The sequence below is a fragment of the Pinus tabuliformis genome, chromosome 1_2, assembly GCF_031772625.1.
Source record: "Pinus tabuliformis cultivar Carrire ecotype Pingquan chromosome 1_2, CPIR1, whole genome shotgun sequence".
Lineage (NCBI taxonomy): Eukaryota > Viridiplantae > Streptophyta > Pinopsida > Pinales > Pinaceae > Pinus > Pinus tabuliformis.
Genome location: NC_142298.1, coordinates 173045863 through 173063911, shown reverse-complemented (window position 1 = coordinate 173063911; position 18049 = coordinate 173045863). Strand labels below are relative to the sequence as shown.

At 40.2% G+C, this 18049-nt stretch overlaps 1 protein-coding gene across 1 annotated transcript in view; it reads left to right on the top strand.

Annotated features, from left to right (window-relative positions):
• Positions 1-17521, top strand: part of LOC149205037 (putative pectate lyase 22) — a 109882-nt gene extending 92361 nt beyond the window's left edge. The window contains exons 2-5 of the mRNA XM_089397278.1: positions 14317-14406; positions 16216-16626; positions 16717-16820; positions 17374-17521. Coding sequence (XP_089253404.1) covers positions 14317-14406; positions 16216-16626; positions 16717-16820; positions 17374-17521 — 753 coding nt within the window. The remainder of the gene's footprint in view (positions 1-14316; positions 14407-16215; positions 16627-16716; positions 16821-17373) is intronic.
• The last annotated feature ends 528 nt before the right edge of the window (positions 17522-18049 follow it).

Sequence of the window (18049 nt, the reverse complement as noted above, 5' to 3'; positions counted from 1 at the left end):
CCCAACGCATCAGCTTAGGCTCTCGGGGAAGTCCAACTCCAACGGAAAGATGCCGTGGGACCAACATCGGGACCCTCTCTAGACCAAAGCTCACAACTAAGAAACCATATCCAAAGTTTTTTAGTTGTCTATTCTTTGCTCTAGTCAGTTGGCCTTTTACATTCGCCAACATAGCTTCGCATCAGTTGAAGATGATGCCTCGATAACAGTCTACTGCCATTCGCATTTGGGATCTGGTAGCTACATGCAATGCTGCACTTCCACAGAGTCTGGTGACAGTAATGCAATCACTTTGAGTTCAGGACGCGAGATGGTTTTGATATCAATCCCTTTGTCCTTTGTTTGGTCATTACAAAACTCTAGTCGGAGACTATCGACAGACTGGCCACCTCGCCTAGTCCCGAATAGAGATAATCGTTCACCTCTCTTAGGCAAACCAGTCAAGAAGTAAATGTCCTCTAGCTCCATTTCGAGCTAGTGGCCACCAATAATGAAACACTGGTCCTGCATACTCCATCTGTCCACCAGTCACTGCAAAAAGTCTACTTGGGCCCTCATGCCAGGTATGGCCCAGAATTTAAATAGCCCGCATGCCATCAATGCATCTATTGAGGGTTGATGATTAATTGCAGCAAGGTCCACATCTTCGTGCTCCCATTCCCGCCAAATGAGCATTGTGTATATCCTACATTGTAAAAAGGCGGATTAGAACATTTAAATTCAAGAGTTTTTGGGCGAAAATTGAAAAAATTTAAGTTTTAAAACCTATATCGCGGGGTCCGCACTCTCAAGTTAGGGACAGTGCGTAGGTCTGCACTCTACCCAAGCAACAGGTGTGGGCCCCTGGCTCTTTCCTTTGTGGAAAAAATTCGGGCTCTGCAGGTTTCGCATGTTGCGCCTGCGGACCCCCACGAGCGGTCTTTTAAACTATTTTTTCTCTAAAAAATCAAAATGGAAGCCTAAAAACAAAATTCAAACGGTTGAAATGCAAGATTAAAGTGATGTGGATTACCTGGAGGTGACGGTTTTCGATTCCAAAGGATGGATTTTCCGCAATCTTCACATGATGTTTCTTATCCAAAAGCTTTCTTTTCTCACTCTGAAGTCAAATGGTAAAAAAGAATTTACAAAAGCCCTTTTTATAAGCTTTCTTGAATAAATGAATTTTTAATTTGTTTATTTTTCACTTTAAAAGGGTAAATTTTGATGCATTTTTATTTTAAACAGGTATGAGTAATGTTTGAGTTTTTTGTGTAGAATATGTTAACACTCAGGTTGTCCCTAAAGCTCCTTAAAGGGATACGGCCGAGGTAACCACAAATCGATCTTTGGAATGCAGGTCCTAGCCTACCTGCAGTCAGAGAGGGCTCTCTCTTTATGATTTAGCTTTGTTGAAGATGATATTAGGCTAGTTATTGAGTTCAAGGGGTTTTGTTTATGTTTGGTGGGAAGGAGGATGTTTTCACGTAGAGAGGCAATGCATAGTGTGGTAAGTTTCAAACCATTGGGCATGGAGTCATGGAGTAGGACTGCTGGTGCATTTTCTTGGTCACAAGAGGAATGAGGAGCAAGGTAGCTATTCATGAAACAACACTTAAGTTTTAAAAGGATAGAATGAGGGCTAAGGAATGAGAGGCAACAAAGAATCTCTCACTCAGCTTAACAAAGGGAAGATGAATGAGCTCTATCTAGGAGCAGCTAAGAATTCTTAAACAACAGTCATTCATATGTGAAATAGATCAAACATGAGCCATAAAGGAATTCATATTTATGCCTAAATCAAGAGGAAAACATTAAGAAGCCACAGAAACTGAGCATAGAGTGCAGTCAAGCAAATTCTAAGCCAATCTTTTGTTTTGTGACTTAAGCATGTATGAAATTGAGATAACAGAGGTGAGAGACACTTATTGATCCATATGGCAGCACATGAATTCCATCATCCACTCTTCAACCATTAACAACACATCAAACAGTCCATCCTCCAAGCTTTTAGCAGTCTTTGATTAAAGAAATTATATCAGATACAGAGCGAGTCTCTAGAGGAGTCATACAACCAACCAACCCTTAAAACAGTGCAGAGGGTGGTATATATAGAGGAAATGTCTACAAAATATCTATCAAAATAGATCAAAAAAGATCTATGCAATAACTTCTTCTAATGCTAAGTCATGCTGGAAATGAATGCATAAAATAATTTAAAACAGCTGCGCATGAGGGAGCAGCCTCATCAAAATGGCTCTTTAGGGCTGCACAGGGTCTTGCAGCTTCAAAAATGGACTGAAAGAGTGCCTTGAGCCACGCGCTGTCCTCTGTGTGATAACTGCACAATTAAGGAAGCATCGCTGCTCCAAAATGTGACTGGGACCATTGCACTTGTCATAAATCTGCATTGAAATCCTTTAATCTACCTTCAAGTGGTCCTGTTGCCTTAAATGGCCAAAATCTGTGAGTTGGTGAGCTATACGGCTCAATGACGGCTTGCTAGATCTGCTGGGGCCATTTTGAATTCATCTGCTTTGAACCGCAATACTGATACTCTCTGCCGCTTTCCTGATACTCTTTGGCATGCACCTGGTCCTTTCTTGACCTACGAATGCCTTTGAACTGTCCAATCACCCATTTATGGCCACTGCTCGGCCTTCTGCCGCCTTTGGAGTCGTTATCAGTCTTTGCCGATCAGAAAATATTCTTTAAAATGATAAAATGTTGCAAAATGATGAAAAAGGGATCGCCCACAGACCACCGAAGAGCAACCCTTCATTTGGATGTATTATGGGCCTCAAGTGATTTCAAAATAGCAAAGGAACGCATCGTTCCTTTGAAACTGGGTGGGCACGGGCACCGCATATAAAAATGGCCCTTTTTCTTCAAAGTAGGCAAAAATGCCTTTAAACGTAAGAAATCCTCGAAATTGGGCGCAGGCGGAAAACTGTTCATCTCTTTAAATTGTGGTCGTTGGATCCGGCGCGGGCCGATCCAACGGCCCAAATTTCATCGCTATATCACATCAAGGCGGACCAGGGGGTGGCACATAAACAATCGCTGAAACTGCGTGGACCCGATATGCTATAGGCCCTTCCTTTTATTTGGAATCGCGTCCGGCCCATCGGCGATGTCATATCGGCGGATTTACAAGAATTTGGTTTGCGGACCCGAAACGCTAATATACCATGCTTTATTTTTATTTTCACTCCGCCAGTTGGAGCGATACATGGGGAATGTTGCGATTAAATCAGGGCGATTGATCTGGGGGCCCAATCCGACGGCTGGCGCTAAATCGCATATCGGCAGTCGGAGGGACCGGAGGGTAGCATGTGTGATCGCCGAAAAATGGCGGACCCGAAATCCTTTACAGACCCACTTTATCTCTTTTCGGATCCGACCCATCGGGACCCTCATATCGGCGGATTTACAATTGAAACGGGTCCGTGGACCCGAAACCCTTAACACTGTATTTACATACCATTTCGGCTCCGGCTCGTCGGGAGCCTTCCTTTCGCTGCACAAGGGGCCCTTACAGACCCGAAAACCTCATAAGCTGAGCCTTTATAATATTTCGGCTCCGCTGGTCGGAGCCATGTACAAGGGGTGATCATCGATTAAATATGGGCCGTTGATCAGTGCAGGGCGATGGATGGCTGAGATTGAGTCGGCATTTCGCGTCGGCGGGGAGCATGGGGATGGCCACATAAAATCGCCGAAACGCCACTGGACCCGAAATGCTTTATTGGCCCTTTCTTTATTTGAAATCGGGTCCGGCCCGGGGCCATATGTGATATGTAATGCACGAGGCCCGATCGCCGATCGCCGACATGCGATCGGCGATAAACAATCAGAGGCCTATATTTATGATGTTTCACATGTGACTGCCCCCTCCCGACAGCGATATCGCATCGGAGGGGGACCAAAAGGGAGCTTTTTGCATCGGAGCAATGCTTTTTGATAAAAGAGAAGCTTTGTTGAAATTAGAGGGGTCTCCTTTGGCATTTCAAATGGTTTGTGAGCCATCGGAAGGGGTCCGACGGCCCAAAAAGGAAGAATTTTATGCCATTTGAGGGATTTTCATGGTTTTTTGCATGTTAAATGGCCCAAAAAAGGGGTTTATGCCTTTGAAAAGGAAAAACAAGGCAAAAAGATGGTTTTATATACATATGAATGGAATTTTATGCTTTGTGAAGGAGTCAAAAAGCATTTGGGAGGTTTTATGGAGTGATGAAGGGCTTTATGCATTGGAGGGAGTCCAAAATGCATGAGAAGATGGTTTGAGGGGGGTAATGAGGGTTCTTGCTAAGTTTCAGATAAACTTAGCAATTCCCAAGGATGCATATGGTTATTTTTCAACCAGGGGGAGGGGATAAGTATATAGGGGAGTTATATACCTAGTTTTAGTAGGTGAAGGGGAAATAGATAGGGAGCTACATAGTAGTGTTAGTAGTTAACATGACAAGTGATAAGAAAGCGCTAAGTATGTGAATCTTAGGCTATTAAGAGGGAAAATGACTTATAGAAGGAGTATGGACATTCCTTGAGTGAAGCAGATCTTCACCAAGGCAAATGATATGGAACATGATGAATCTAAAAGGTATCAAGCAGATCTTGACCTCTTTTAGGGGAAGTTAGTGAGTGATTTGGGGAAAGAGGAAGAAGGGGAAGTTAGACATGCATTTCTTGAAGTCCTCCAACTGAAAAATTGCCTTCAACTTGTGATATGATAGATATAACACTTGACAATATGAAATGGATCACAAGCCATGATTCTGCAACCACAAAGCTACCTACCCGACCTACTCACCTAGCATTTTCTCTTCTTTTGGTTTGGGTGCACTTGAACTAGCATACCCAGCTTTTCACTCTTTCTTCTTGCTGTGCTCCTATCTACTTCTACACTTATTTCAGCCAGGGGCTTAGATTAAGCTGTTGAGCACCCTTGTTTCTCTACCTAACTACAAATCTGCCAAGATTAAGCTATTTGGACAGATGTTCATTCTCTATATTCTACAACATGAAATTGAAACCCAGGGAAGCCAAGATTAAGCTGTTTGGCCTTCCCATACTTGAAAATTGATCAAAATGGATTACTCATCAAAACTGGAACAAAGAAGTAGCATTAAAACTGGCACACCTTCATGGATACTTCTCTGGTCATCTGTAGCAAATATGGAGCATTGCAGCATGCATAGTACGACATATTTGGCATGTAAAAATATCGATCATGAAAGATGATTAACCTGTTGCAGTAGGAGGCTAACAATGGCTCCACTTGGGGATGGCCTTCCCTTGTGGAAGGCCAAGAACAGCAGGTCAGACTGCCTTAGTGTTCAATTGCTTCTGTATTCTAAAAAAATTTACTTTGCTGGGTACTTTATTGTATATACAACAACAGGGTTGAAGAGCTTAGGGCCTTCACTTCGAGCATCAACTGCTTCAAGCTACTATACCAACAGAAAACTGAAATCCTACCTACCTACCCTAATCAGCACTTGTTTGCTGGTTAGGTAAAATGAAACAACCAGTGCAACCACTTGAGCACTTGTAGAAAGAAGCAAACTGTTTGACTGATAGTCGATGAAATCAAAAACATTGTCTGGTCATGTGCTCCCATAATCAAAGTTGTGACATATGAAGGTATTTTTTGAATGTCTTGGTCTTCATAGAGAAAATATTTTGAAGATTTTGAGTTGAAAAGATCCTCGATGTACTCTGCTACAGGATCTACAAAAGCATGATGTGGGAGAGTCTCTTCTAGACTTTCTTTGTCTGATGGAACAACTGCATCCTCAGTAACCACCTCTGCAGCCGGTACATCTTTCTTTCTCTTGAAAGCATGATCATCTTTAATTTGTAAGTCAAAAGATAATCCAATTTCCTTGGGACTAGGAGAAGGAAGATTTTGGAAGAACTCTTTAGGATTAGGAAAATCATATGACTGAATTTGAGAATGCAAAAATTCAATCTCAATCTCATGCTCTTCAACCACTAGTTCTAAAAAACACATTCTGATCTGGGGCTGCTCTATTGTTTTGAATTTTAACAACACAAATCTAACAAAATCTTCATCAAGCTCATATTCTGATAATAACTTTCTGAATTCATTTATAGCTTGCTCTGCTGCAAGATCTCCCATACATCCAGTCATCCTGTCTCACTTATCAACTCTTTGACATGGGATTGCTTGGCATTCTCTATTCAGGTTCGCTCCTCCAGTGCAGTATTTCTTGAAAATAAGGTGGAGTCGCCAGGTGGATGATTCAACTCTAAAGTGCCTGATCTCTGTCCACCCTCACAGATAAGAACTGAACTTGTAATAATGCTTCTGAAGGTCTGGTTGTCTCAGTGGAGCTTTCTTACCTTCTTTGTGAGACTTTGTGAAATTATCTGAGGAAAGTCCCCAGTGGAGTCACCATTATGTTAACACTCAGGTTGTCCCTAAAGCTCCTTAAAGGGATACGGCCGAGGTAACCACAAACCAATCTTTGGACTGCATGTCCTAGCCTACCTGCAGTCAGAGAGGGCTCTCTCTTTATGATTTAGCTTTGTTGAAGATGATATTAGGCTAGTTATTGAGTTCAAGGGGTTTTGTTTATGTTTGGTGGGAAGGAGGATGTTTTCACGTAGAGAGGCAATGCATAGTGTGGTAAGTTTCAAACCATTGGGCATGGATTCATGGAGTAGGACTGCTGGTGCATTTTCTTAGTCATAAGAGGAATGAGGAGCAAGGTAGCTGCTCATGAAACAACACTTAAGTTTTAAAAGGATAGAATGAGGGCTAAGGAATGAGAGGAAACAAAGAATCTCTCACTCAGCTTAATAGAGGGAAGATGAATGAGCTCTATCTAGGAGCAGCTAAGAATTCTTAAACAACAGTCATTCATATGTGAAATAGATCAAACATGAGCCATAAAGGAATTCATATTTATGCCTAAATCAAGAGGAAAACATTAAGAAGCCACAAAAACTAAGCATAGAGTGCAGTCAAGAAAATTCTAAGCCAATCTTTTGTTTTGTGACTTAAGCATGTATGAAATTGAGATAACAGAGGTGAGAGACACTTATTGATCCATATAGTAGCACATGAATTCCATTATCCACTCTTCAACCATTAACAACACATCAAACAGTCCATCCTCCAAGCTTTTAGCAGTCTTTGATTAAAGAAATTATATCAGATACAGAGCGAGTCTCTAGAGGAGTCATACAGCCAACCAACCCTTAAAACAGTGCAGAGGGTGGTATATATAGAGGAAATGTCTACAAAATATCTATCAAAATAGATCAAAAAAGATCTGTGCAATAACTGCTTCTAATGCTAAGTCCTGCTGGAAATGAATGCATAAAATAATTTAAAACAGCTGCACATGAGGGAGCAGCCTCATCAAAATGGATCTTTAGGGCTGCACAGGGTCCTGCAGCTTCAAAAATGGACTGAAAGAGTGCCTTGAGCCACGCGCTATCCTCTGCGTGATAACTGCACAATTAAGGAAGCAACGCTGCTCCAAAATGTCACTGGGACCATTGCACGTGTCATAAATCTGCATTGAAATCCTTTAATCTACCTTCAAGTGGTACTGTTGCCTTAAATGGCCAAAATCTGTGAGTTGGTGAGCTATACGGCTCAATGGCGGCTTGCTAGATCTGCTGGGGCCATTTTGAATTCATCTGCTTTGAACTGCAATACTGATACTCTCTGCCGCTTTCCTGATACTCTTTGGCATGCACCTAGTCCTTTCTTGACCTCCGAATGCCTTTGAACTATCCAATCACCCATTTATGGCCGCTGCTCGGCCTTCTGCCACCTTTGGAGTCGTTATCAGTCTTTGCTGATCAGAAAATATTCTTTAAAATGATAAAATGTTGCAAAGTGATGAAAAAGGGATCGCCCACAGACCATCGAAGAGCAACCCTTCATTTGGATGTATTATGGGCCTCAAGCGATTTCAAAATAGCAAAGGAACACATCGTTCCTTTGCAACTGGGCGGGCACGGGCACTGCATATAAAAATGGCCCTTTTTCTTCAAAGTAGGCAAAAATGCCTTTAAACATAAGAAATCCTCGAAATTGGGCGCAGGCGGAAAACTGTTCATCTCTTTAAATTGTGGTCGTTGGATCCGACGCGGGCCGATCCAACGGCCCAAATTTCATCGCTATATCGCATCAGGGTGGACCAGGGGGTGGCACATAAACAATCGTCGAAACTGCGCGGACCCGATATGCTATAGGCCCTTCCTTTTATTTGGAATCGTGTCCGGCCCATCAGTGATGTCATATCGGCGGATTTACAGGAATTTGGTTTGCGGACCCGAAATGCTAATATACCATGCTTTATTTTTATTTCGGCTCCGCCAGTCGGAGCGATACATGGGGAATGCTGCGATTAAATCAGGGCCATTGATCTGGGGGCCCGATCTGACGACTGGCGCTAAATCGCATATCGGCAGTCGGAGGGACCGGGGGGTAGCACCTGTGTGATCGCCGAAAAATGGTGGACCCGAAATCCTTTACAGACCCACTTTATCTCTTTTCGGGTCCGACCCATCGGGACCCTCATATTGGTGGATTTACAATTGAAACAGGTTCGCGGACCCGAAACCCTTAACACTGTATTTACATACCATTTCGGCTCCGGCTCGTCGGGAGCCTTCCTTTCGCTGCACAAGGGGCCCTTACAGACCCAAAAACCTCATAAGCAGCGCCTTTATAATATTTCAGCTCCGCTGGTCGGAGCCATATACAAGGGGTGATCACCGATTAAATATGGGCTATTGATCAGTGCAGGGCGATGGACGGTTGAGATTGAGTCGGCATTTCGCGTCGGCGGGGAGCATGGGGATGGCCACATAAAATCGCCGAAACGCCACCGGACCCGAAATGCTTTATTGGACCTTTCTTTATTTGAAATCGGGTCCGGCCCGGGGCCATATGTGATATGTAATGCACGAGGCCTGATCGCCGATCGCCGACATGCGATCGGCAATAAACAATCAGAGGCCTATATTTATGATGTTTCACATGTGACTGCCCCCTCCCGACAGTGATATCGTATCGAAGGGGGACCAAAAGGGATCTTTTTGCATCGGAGCAAGGCTTTTTGATAAAAGAGAAGCTTTGGTGAAATCGGAGGGGTCTCCTTTGGCATTTCAAATGGTTTGTGAGCCATTGGAAGGGGTCCGATGGCCCAAAAAGGAAGAATTTTATGCCATTTGAGGGATTTTCATGGTTTTTTGCATGTTAAATGGCCCAAAAAAGGGGTTTATGCCTTTGAAAAGGAAAAACAAGGCAAAAAGATGGTTTTATATACATATGAATGGAATTTTATGCTTTGTGAAGGAGTCAAAAAGCATTTGGGAGGTTTTATGGAGTGATGAAGGGCTTTATGCATTGGAGGGAGTCCAAAATGCATGAGAAGATGGTTTGAGGGGGGTAATGAGGGTTCTTGCTAAGTTTCAGATAAACTTAGCAATTCCCGAGGATGCATATGGTTATTTTTCAACCAGGGGGAGGGGATATGTATATAGGGGAGTTATATACATAGTTTTAGTAGGGGAAGGGGAAATAGATAGGGAGCTACATAGTAGTGTTAGTAGTTAACATGACAAGTGATAAGAAAGCACTAAGTATGTGAATCTTAGGCTATTAAGAGGGAAAATGACTTATAGAAGGAGTATGGACATTCCTTGAGTGAAGCAGATCTTCACCAAGGCAAATGATATGGAACATGATGAATCTAAGAGGTATCAAGCAGATCTTGACCTCTTTTAGGGGAAGTTAGTGAGTGATTTAGGGAAAGAGGAAGGGGAAGTTAGACATGCATTTCTTGAAGTCCTCCAACTGAACAACTGCCTTCAACTTGTGATATGATAGATATAACACTTGACAATATGAAATGGATCACAAGCCATGATTCTGCAACCACAAAGCTACCTACCCGACCTACTCACCTAGTATTTTCTCTTCTTTTGGTTTGGGTGCACTTGAACTAGCATACCCAGCTTTTCACTCTTTCTTCTTGTTGTGCTCCTATCTACTTCTACACTTATTTCAGCCAGGGGCTCAGATTAAGCTATTGAGCACCCTTGTTTCTCTACCTAACTACAAATCTGCCAAGATTAAGCTGTTTGGACAGATGTTCATTCTCTATATTCTACAACATGAAATTGAAACCCAGGGAAGCCAAGATTAAGCTGTTTGGCCTTCCCATACTTGAAAATTGATCAAAATGGATTACTCATCAAAACTGGAACAAAGCAGTAGCATTAAAACTGGCACACCTTCATGGATACTTCTCTGGTCATCTGTAGCAAATATGGAGCATTGCAACATGCATAGTACGACATATTTGGCATGTAAAAATGTCGATCATGAAAGATGATTAACCTGCTGTAGCCGGAGGCTAACAGAATATTGGATTTTTTAGGAGAAATTGATCATTTTCAACAAAAAACAATGTAAACTTTGAAACGGGAACTGATACTATTACCCGTTTCGTAGAGATAGCAAAAAAATGATCCGATTTTCAAAAGTGGTGATGCAGAATACACATGTTTTTTTTAGAACATGGTTTTTGGAACTTTAATTTTTTTTCATGTTCAAGGATGAAATCAAGTTTTAGATTGGTAGTGATTTTCATGCTGATTTTAAAAAGTGAGTATTCTGCATCACACCCTTTTTTTAAAAGACCTATTTTTTGACTTTTAATTTTCTAGTGTGTGAAATGTAAAAAATTATTTTCTAAATTTGATAGTTTTTGAAGTCGTCATTTTATTCATATTTTCTTGTTCTCTATCTTAATTATTTTTTTTAAGGGGGTTTTTTATTGTTTTGCGTTTTTAAATTAGAAAGTCGATAGTTTGAATTTTAGATAATCTACATATTTATACATCCTTAATTAATTTTTCAATCCACATGAAATAATTGTTTCTAAAAAACAACATTTTTTAACAATGGACATAAAAATAACCATTTTTAACATAAATATAACAAAAAAACTAAACGTTTTGATAATTTTTTGCTAGAATTAACATGTCAAAATCACAATTTTTATACAAAAATATTAACTAAGAATGGTCAAATAATAGTTTTTTTTATGAATTTCATGTCAAAAAAATAATAATAACAACTTTTTTTTTCAAAAAATAATAATTAACTTAAAAATCAATGCGAAAATCACAGTTGTGCTCTCTCTTTCTTTCACATACCAGACTCTTGATGGAAATTTCACCTCTTTTGAACTTTTCCAATCTGAGATTAGCTTCTTATCACTTAAAGCACTTGAAATATTTGTAGGCATGAGCTCAGGTGGAGTTTGTTCACCAATGTTTTTTGAAGATACACCTTTAAGACTCTTTGGTCCAGAAAGATTCACAGAAATTTTCCTTGATGCCATTTTCCTAAAAAAAAACACATAAATTAGTAAATAAAAAAACATATTAACTTAAATTAACAACAAAAATATACCATAATTTTTTTATTTGTAGAATCAGAATTGCCCAGCCACCTCTAACGGGCAGGCGGGTCGATGGGCGAGCGGGAGGTCAAGTGAGGGATAATGAGACTAAGTGCACAATTAGGCAAGTATGGGCGAGCCCCTACCCATGCGCCCCCCACAACCCCCTGACAACTACATTGAAGCCCCGGCCCCATTAACTTATTCCTCTCACGAGAGATCTCTTGTCTGGATTCACTACACATTAATAATTAAAGTAACACACCTGATCCAATCTCCGAAAATGATGATGATGACAAATCACTCGATATGATTACCAAGTTATTGTACTCCCTGCATCCATCAAATCTGTGTTTTCTCTTTGTTTCGCTTGCCAACTCTGTATTTCTTCGTGGTCCATCTTTTGCATGCCACGCTAAATGTTTGTTTTCAGCTGAATTTTCTGTTTGAACGAAGCTTCCCCCCCCTCCCCGGCCCCCTCCCCTTCCCTCACCCTACCCCCTACCGTCCCCCCACACTCCTGCGCCCCATCCCCCCAAACCCCCGCCCCCCTCCCCCCCCCCAAACCCCCTACACCCCCCAACCCCTCCCCGAGGGAGTAAACTTGTTTGAATAACAATAGAAAAGGTGTTTGGTTTTTTCAATGCATGGATAGAGAGTGATTTGTTGTTGATATTTAAGTAATGATATTTTGTTTATGATTGAATTTCAACTTAATTTTTACGTCTTCCATTGTGATAAGAACACACATGTTTGACATCATATTCTACTGTAAAAATGTTGTTTCTACATTGATACATAGCTTAATCTCAAGTCTTTTACAAGTAGTTAAAGTGCCAAAAGGCACATGCAAGGGAGGTTGTGGGCTATTAGCTATAGAGCAATGAATACTACCATAGAGGGACACAACAATCACAAAAGGAGTCATTTGTGAGGAGATAATTGAGACTTAAATAAATATGGATAAGTAGGTGGCAATCTAAAACAACTTAACATATCTTCTTTATTGTGTGTAGAAATCAATTTTAGTAATGTGATTGCGTGCATAAAATGAGTAAATATTTCCTTCAAACTTAAATCATTTAAACATCAAGCTTTGCATAGATGGTTTGTTTATTGAGTTATCAACATCAATAGTGCATGGTTTATTACCTTTTGCAAAGATTGGCCTTTGAAGAAATTTTGTATGAAATGTTTTGACAACATTTATCCTTCTATTAAAAATGTAAATATTAGAAGATATACTTCCATTATTTTGGAGTTCCACCTAGGTTTCCATTGTGTCTTTTCTAAGCCATTTTTCCTTCAGTGTAAGCATGTGTACAAATTTATTTATTAGAAAAAGTCAAAACAACAATTAGAAGCCCCACTTCACTCTAACAGTGATAATCGTAATAATTAGAAAATATGATGGTATTTAACCTTGATTGAGGAATCCCCATGTATGGTCCATGTATTAGATATAGAATATGGATATGCAAGCATTGAGAAACATTTCTTGGAATTTGAATTGCTCAACTTTTCATTCCTTTTGAGCATGACCTTTTTTTTTTTAATTTTTTCAAATGCACTCAGGAATGCTAAAGTAACAGTGTTTTCTCAAATTTCAAATATAAAATGTTATCCTTTGCTAGACATTCATATGCATACATCAAATTCACATACTAACAAATAAATGCATTTTTTCCAACACATAAATGTAAAGACCTTATTTTTAAACATGTGTTTTATTTAATATTATCCTCACATTGATGAGTAGGGAGCCATGTAACATTAATTCCGATGTGATTATTCAACAAGAGTAAACACATCATTTGCTTTATAAATCGTTATTAAAAGAAAAATGGCATAATGTCACTACTTTTGGGATTGTGTTAATCGATGAGACACAACTCTATAGTATTGTTTCAAGGTTTCAGATAGAGTATATAAATAATTGCTTCTCCAATCCACTAATAAGTATGCCTTTCTTATTTATGTAATGCTATGATTTTCGTATATGAATGTTCAACTATGTTGCCATTATTATATGGGTTAAATGGGTGATTTCCAAGTCAAATATGTGCAACAAAATTTCCTACCTGTCAACATTGTGTGTTAAAATGACAAACCGACCTGAGAGTTGCTGAGACCGTTGGTTGCTTTAGATTTGAAAATCCTAACCTGTACGTATGTTTCTTTGAATTTCTATTATTTTATATAAATTAAATTAATCAATAAATCATAAGTTACTTCTGTTAATGCTCCACTTCTTTTATAACATAAATAAACAGAAAAACCATAAGTTGACTCTTCGAATTCCCAATCCGAATTCTGAGTGATCTCATCGTCCGTGGTACACCAAACCCATCTGCAATGGTGTTATACACCACGTATTTTGAAAAGGACAACCCGTCAATCAACAAAGGAGCAAATTTCGTTATGAAATGAAGCTTTGGGCGGGCAACATGGGAATAGAATGAATTTGCGATATTATAATAGGAACAACTAAGTTTAAAGATCGGTTATAGTTCGGAATCAGTACACAAAGATACGACGCGTAGTTTCAAACTTTAATGTTATTTTTCTGTGCTATGCACAAAACCATATAAAACTGTATGACTTCTGGCGGGTCGATTCCGGGAATCGACCCGCCGCCGGTCGGGCGGGGCGGGGCGGCCCGGGGGTAGTAAGATTGGCCATGTACTGCAATTTATGACAACAACCGCGGTAGTACCGCCGCCCTTGGGAACCCTGGTACTACGCCTGCACTCTCACCCTTTGAACCATTCATCGGCCTACCATTTAATTCGATCTTTCTTCCCTTTCTCATCACTTTCCATGGTTGTTCTATTCTTGAACTATCTATATCCCAATTTCTTTGTTTTCTGTGCAGAATGGCTCTCACAGAGTTACTCTCTGCAATATTCGCTTGAAAGAGAGGAAAGAAGGGATGAGGATTCAAGGAGTTCCACGAATCGGCCAGGCATGAATATATTAAATCTATATGTGCACAGGCATGAATATATTAAATGTATATATGGCATAATGGTAGGCAGACAATAGAGACAGGGATGAGTTAGGGCATGGGAGTTGCATATGCAGAAACGTCTGCTTCTGCCATTCTCATGCACTACCTCATTATTGAACCATCGTCATTACTGAACAAACGTTAAGCCATCGTCGTTAAGCGTTAAACCAATATTTTTATTTACATAATAAAAAAGTAATGAGCCAAAAACACCAACTTAAAAATCATATAAAGATGATTTAAAATCAAAATGAAAAAGTAGATGGAGACTATTGAAACCAAAGAAATAAACTTTGAAATCATTTAAAGAATCAAAACCGATAGTCATACAATAAACGTTAAACAGACACAAACAAATTTTGGCTATTATTTATTTATTTATTTCATTTTCAAACAATTTCATAGAAAACTTGCCGCTTCATTACGAAACTCCAATCACACAGAAACTTCTGTCTGTAGCCAACTAAATGAAGCAATGTGCCATAAAATAATTCGGTGTCATAATAAATTCATTAGGGTAGGCCGGCGAACATGATAATATTTCAGGTGATTCAGTTGTTTTTTTTGTTATAGGAGCATAAATATTTAAATCTTTATCTCTCCAGTGACATTAGATTGTCCCAATTAATCTTCCAGTTTTGGAACAATATAATATAATGAGTTTATCGATGCCTTAATAATTCTCTGACAGAAGAGAGGTTTAAACTTTAATCTTCTTCATTCTGGATGCTACCATTGCCAATGGAGGTTTAAACTATGAGAGGTTTAAACTTTAATCCTCTTGATCACAATTGCTACCATTGCCAACGGAGCAGCGCCACCCCCGGGCCGCCCCACCCCGCCTGACCGGCGGCGGGTCGATTCAGGGAATCGACCCGCCACCGGTCGGGCAGGGCGGGGCGGCCCGGGGGTGGCGCTGCGGGGATGAGTTTATCGATGCCTTAATAATTCTCTGACAGAAGAGAGGTTTAAACTTTAATCTTCTTCATTCTGGATGCTACCATTGCCAACGGAGGTTTAAACTATGAGAGGTTTAAACTTTAATCCTCTTGATCACAATTGCTACCATTTCCAACGGCGCAGCGCCACCCTCGGGCCGCCTCGCCCCGCCCGACTAGCGGCGGGTTGATTCCGGGAATCGACCCACCGCCGGTCGGGCGGGGCGGGACGGCCCGGGGGTGGCACTGCGCGGCCGTAGCGGCACCCCCGGGCCTCCCCGCCCCGCCCGACCAGCGGCGGGTCGATTCCGGGAATCGACCCGCCGCCGGTTGGGCGAGGCGGGGCGGCCCGGGGGTGGCGCTGCTCTGTTGGCAATGGTAGCAATTGTGATCAAGAGGATTAAAGTTTAAACCTCTCATAGTTTAAACCTCCGTTGGCAATGGTAGCATCCAGAATGAAGAAGATTAAAGTTTAAACCTCTCTTCTGTCAGAGAATTATTAAGGCATCGATAAACTCATTATATTATATTGTTCCAAAACTGGAAGATTAATTGGGACAATCTAATGTCACTAGAGAGATAAAGATTTAAATATTTATGCTCCTATAACGAAAAAACAACTGAATCACCTGAAATATTATCATGTTCGTCGGCCTACCCTAATGAATTTATTATGACACCGAATTATTTTATGGCACATTGCTTCATTTAGTTGGCTACAGACAGAAGTTTCTGTGTGATTGGAATTTCGTAATGAAGCGGCAAGTTTTCTATGAAATTGTTTGAAAATGAAATAAATAAATAAATAATAGCCAAAATTTAATAGAAGGATAAATGTTGTCAAAACGAGCTGTTATGGATTATATTTGAGAGCGACATGGTCATTCAGCTCAAAGAAGAGCTCATCATGAATAGTTTCAAGACAATCGATGGCAGAGGCGTTGATGTCCACATTGCCCATGGTGCCTGCATTACGATACAGTATGTGACCAACATCATCATTCATGGTGTTAGCATCCACGACTGCATTCAAACAGGCAATGCCTTGGTGAGGGATTCCCCTGAGCATTATGGTTGGAGAACGTTGGCAGATGGCGATGGAATTTCAATTTTTGGAGGACGCTATATCTGGATAGACCATTGTTCTCTTTCCAACTGTAACGACGGCCTAATCGATGCAATTATGGGATCCACTGCCATCACCATATCAAATAATTACTTCACTCAGCATAACATGGTATGGGTTCCCTTTACTAATTTGTTGTTTTGGACTATTAAATTAATCTGTCACAATCAGATAAAACTTGAAACGATACTTTCTATGCAGGTCATGCTTCTTGGTCACAGCGACAGCTATGTGCAAGATGTTATAATGCAAGTAACGATCGCCTACAATTACTTCGGGGAAGGGCTTGTCCAAAGGATGCCTAGGTAAACTTTCATTCCCCACATGAAACCATCATCCCTTAATGTCTGTGATGTCCTGGTATTCTGGTATTTTATTTCATTACAGGAGCATTCTAATCCTGAGAAGCTTAAACTTTCATTCCCCACATGAAACCATCATCCCTTAATGTCTGCGATGTCCTGGTATTCTGGTATTTTATTTCATTACAGGAGCATTCTAATCCTGAGAAGCTTTTGCCTTTTTATTGGAATTTGAGAAGCTTTTGCCTTTTTATTGGAATGTGATATAGAAAATTGAAAAATTTAGTGAGATTCAAACTTATCCTTCTCAAAAACACCAAAAATTTCCATTTCATTATATATGCAGTTCACAATATTAGATTGATCATGTTATTAGTTCAGATGAGTCCTTTGAATACCTTTAAATAGTGATATTATGCAAAGAATATTCCATTGTGACCATGTGACCGTATCGCATGGAACGCGTTATAAACTTTAGTGATTTTCCTGTACTTCAAGATGATCCTGTTCTCTGTGTCCACTGGTAAATAATGGGAACTTACCCTCAATATTGCAGGTGTCGACATGGGTACTTTCACGTGGTGAACAACCAGTATGTGCACTGGGAAATGTATGCAATAGGTGGGAGCGCTAACCCAACAATTAACAGTGAAGGCAACATATTCATAGCGTCCGATGACGCCAACGTTAAGCAGGAGCGCTAACCCAACAATTAACAGTGAAGGCAACATATTCATAGCGTCCGATGACGCCAACATTTAATAGAAGGATAAATGTTGTCAAAACATTTCATACAAAATTTCTTCAAAGGCCAATCTTTGCAAAACGTAATAAACCATGCACTATTCATATTGATAACTCAATAAACAAACCATCTATGCAAAGCTTGATGTTTAAATGATTTAAGTTTGAAGGAAATATTTACTCATTTTATGCACGCAATCACATTACTAAAATTGATTTCTACACAATAAGGAAGATATGTTAAGTTGTTTTAGATTGCCACCTACTTATCCATATTTATTTAAGTCTCAATTATCTCCTCACAAATGATTCCTTTTGTGATTGTTGTGTCCCTCTATGGTAGTATTCATTGCTCTATAGCTAATAGCCCACAACCTCCCTTGCATGTGCCTTTTGGCACTTTAACTACTTGTAAAAGACTTGAGATTAAGCTATGTATCAATGTAGAAACAACATTTTTACACTAGAATATGATGTCAAACATGGGT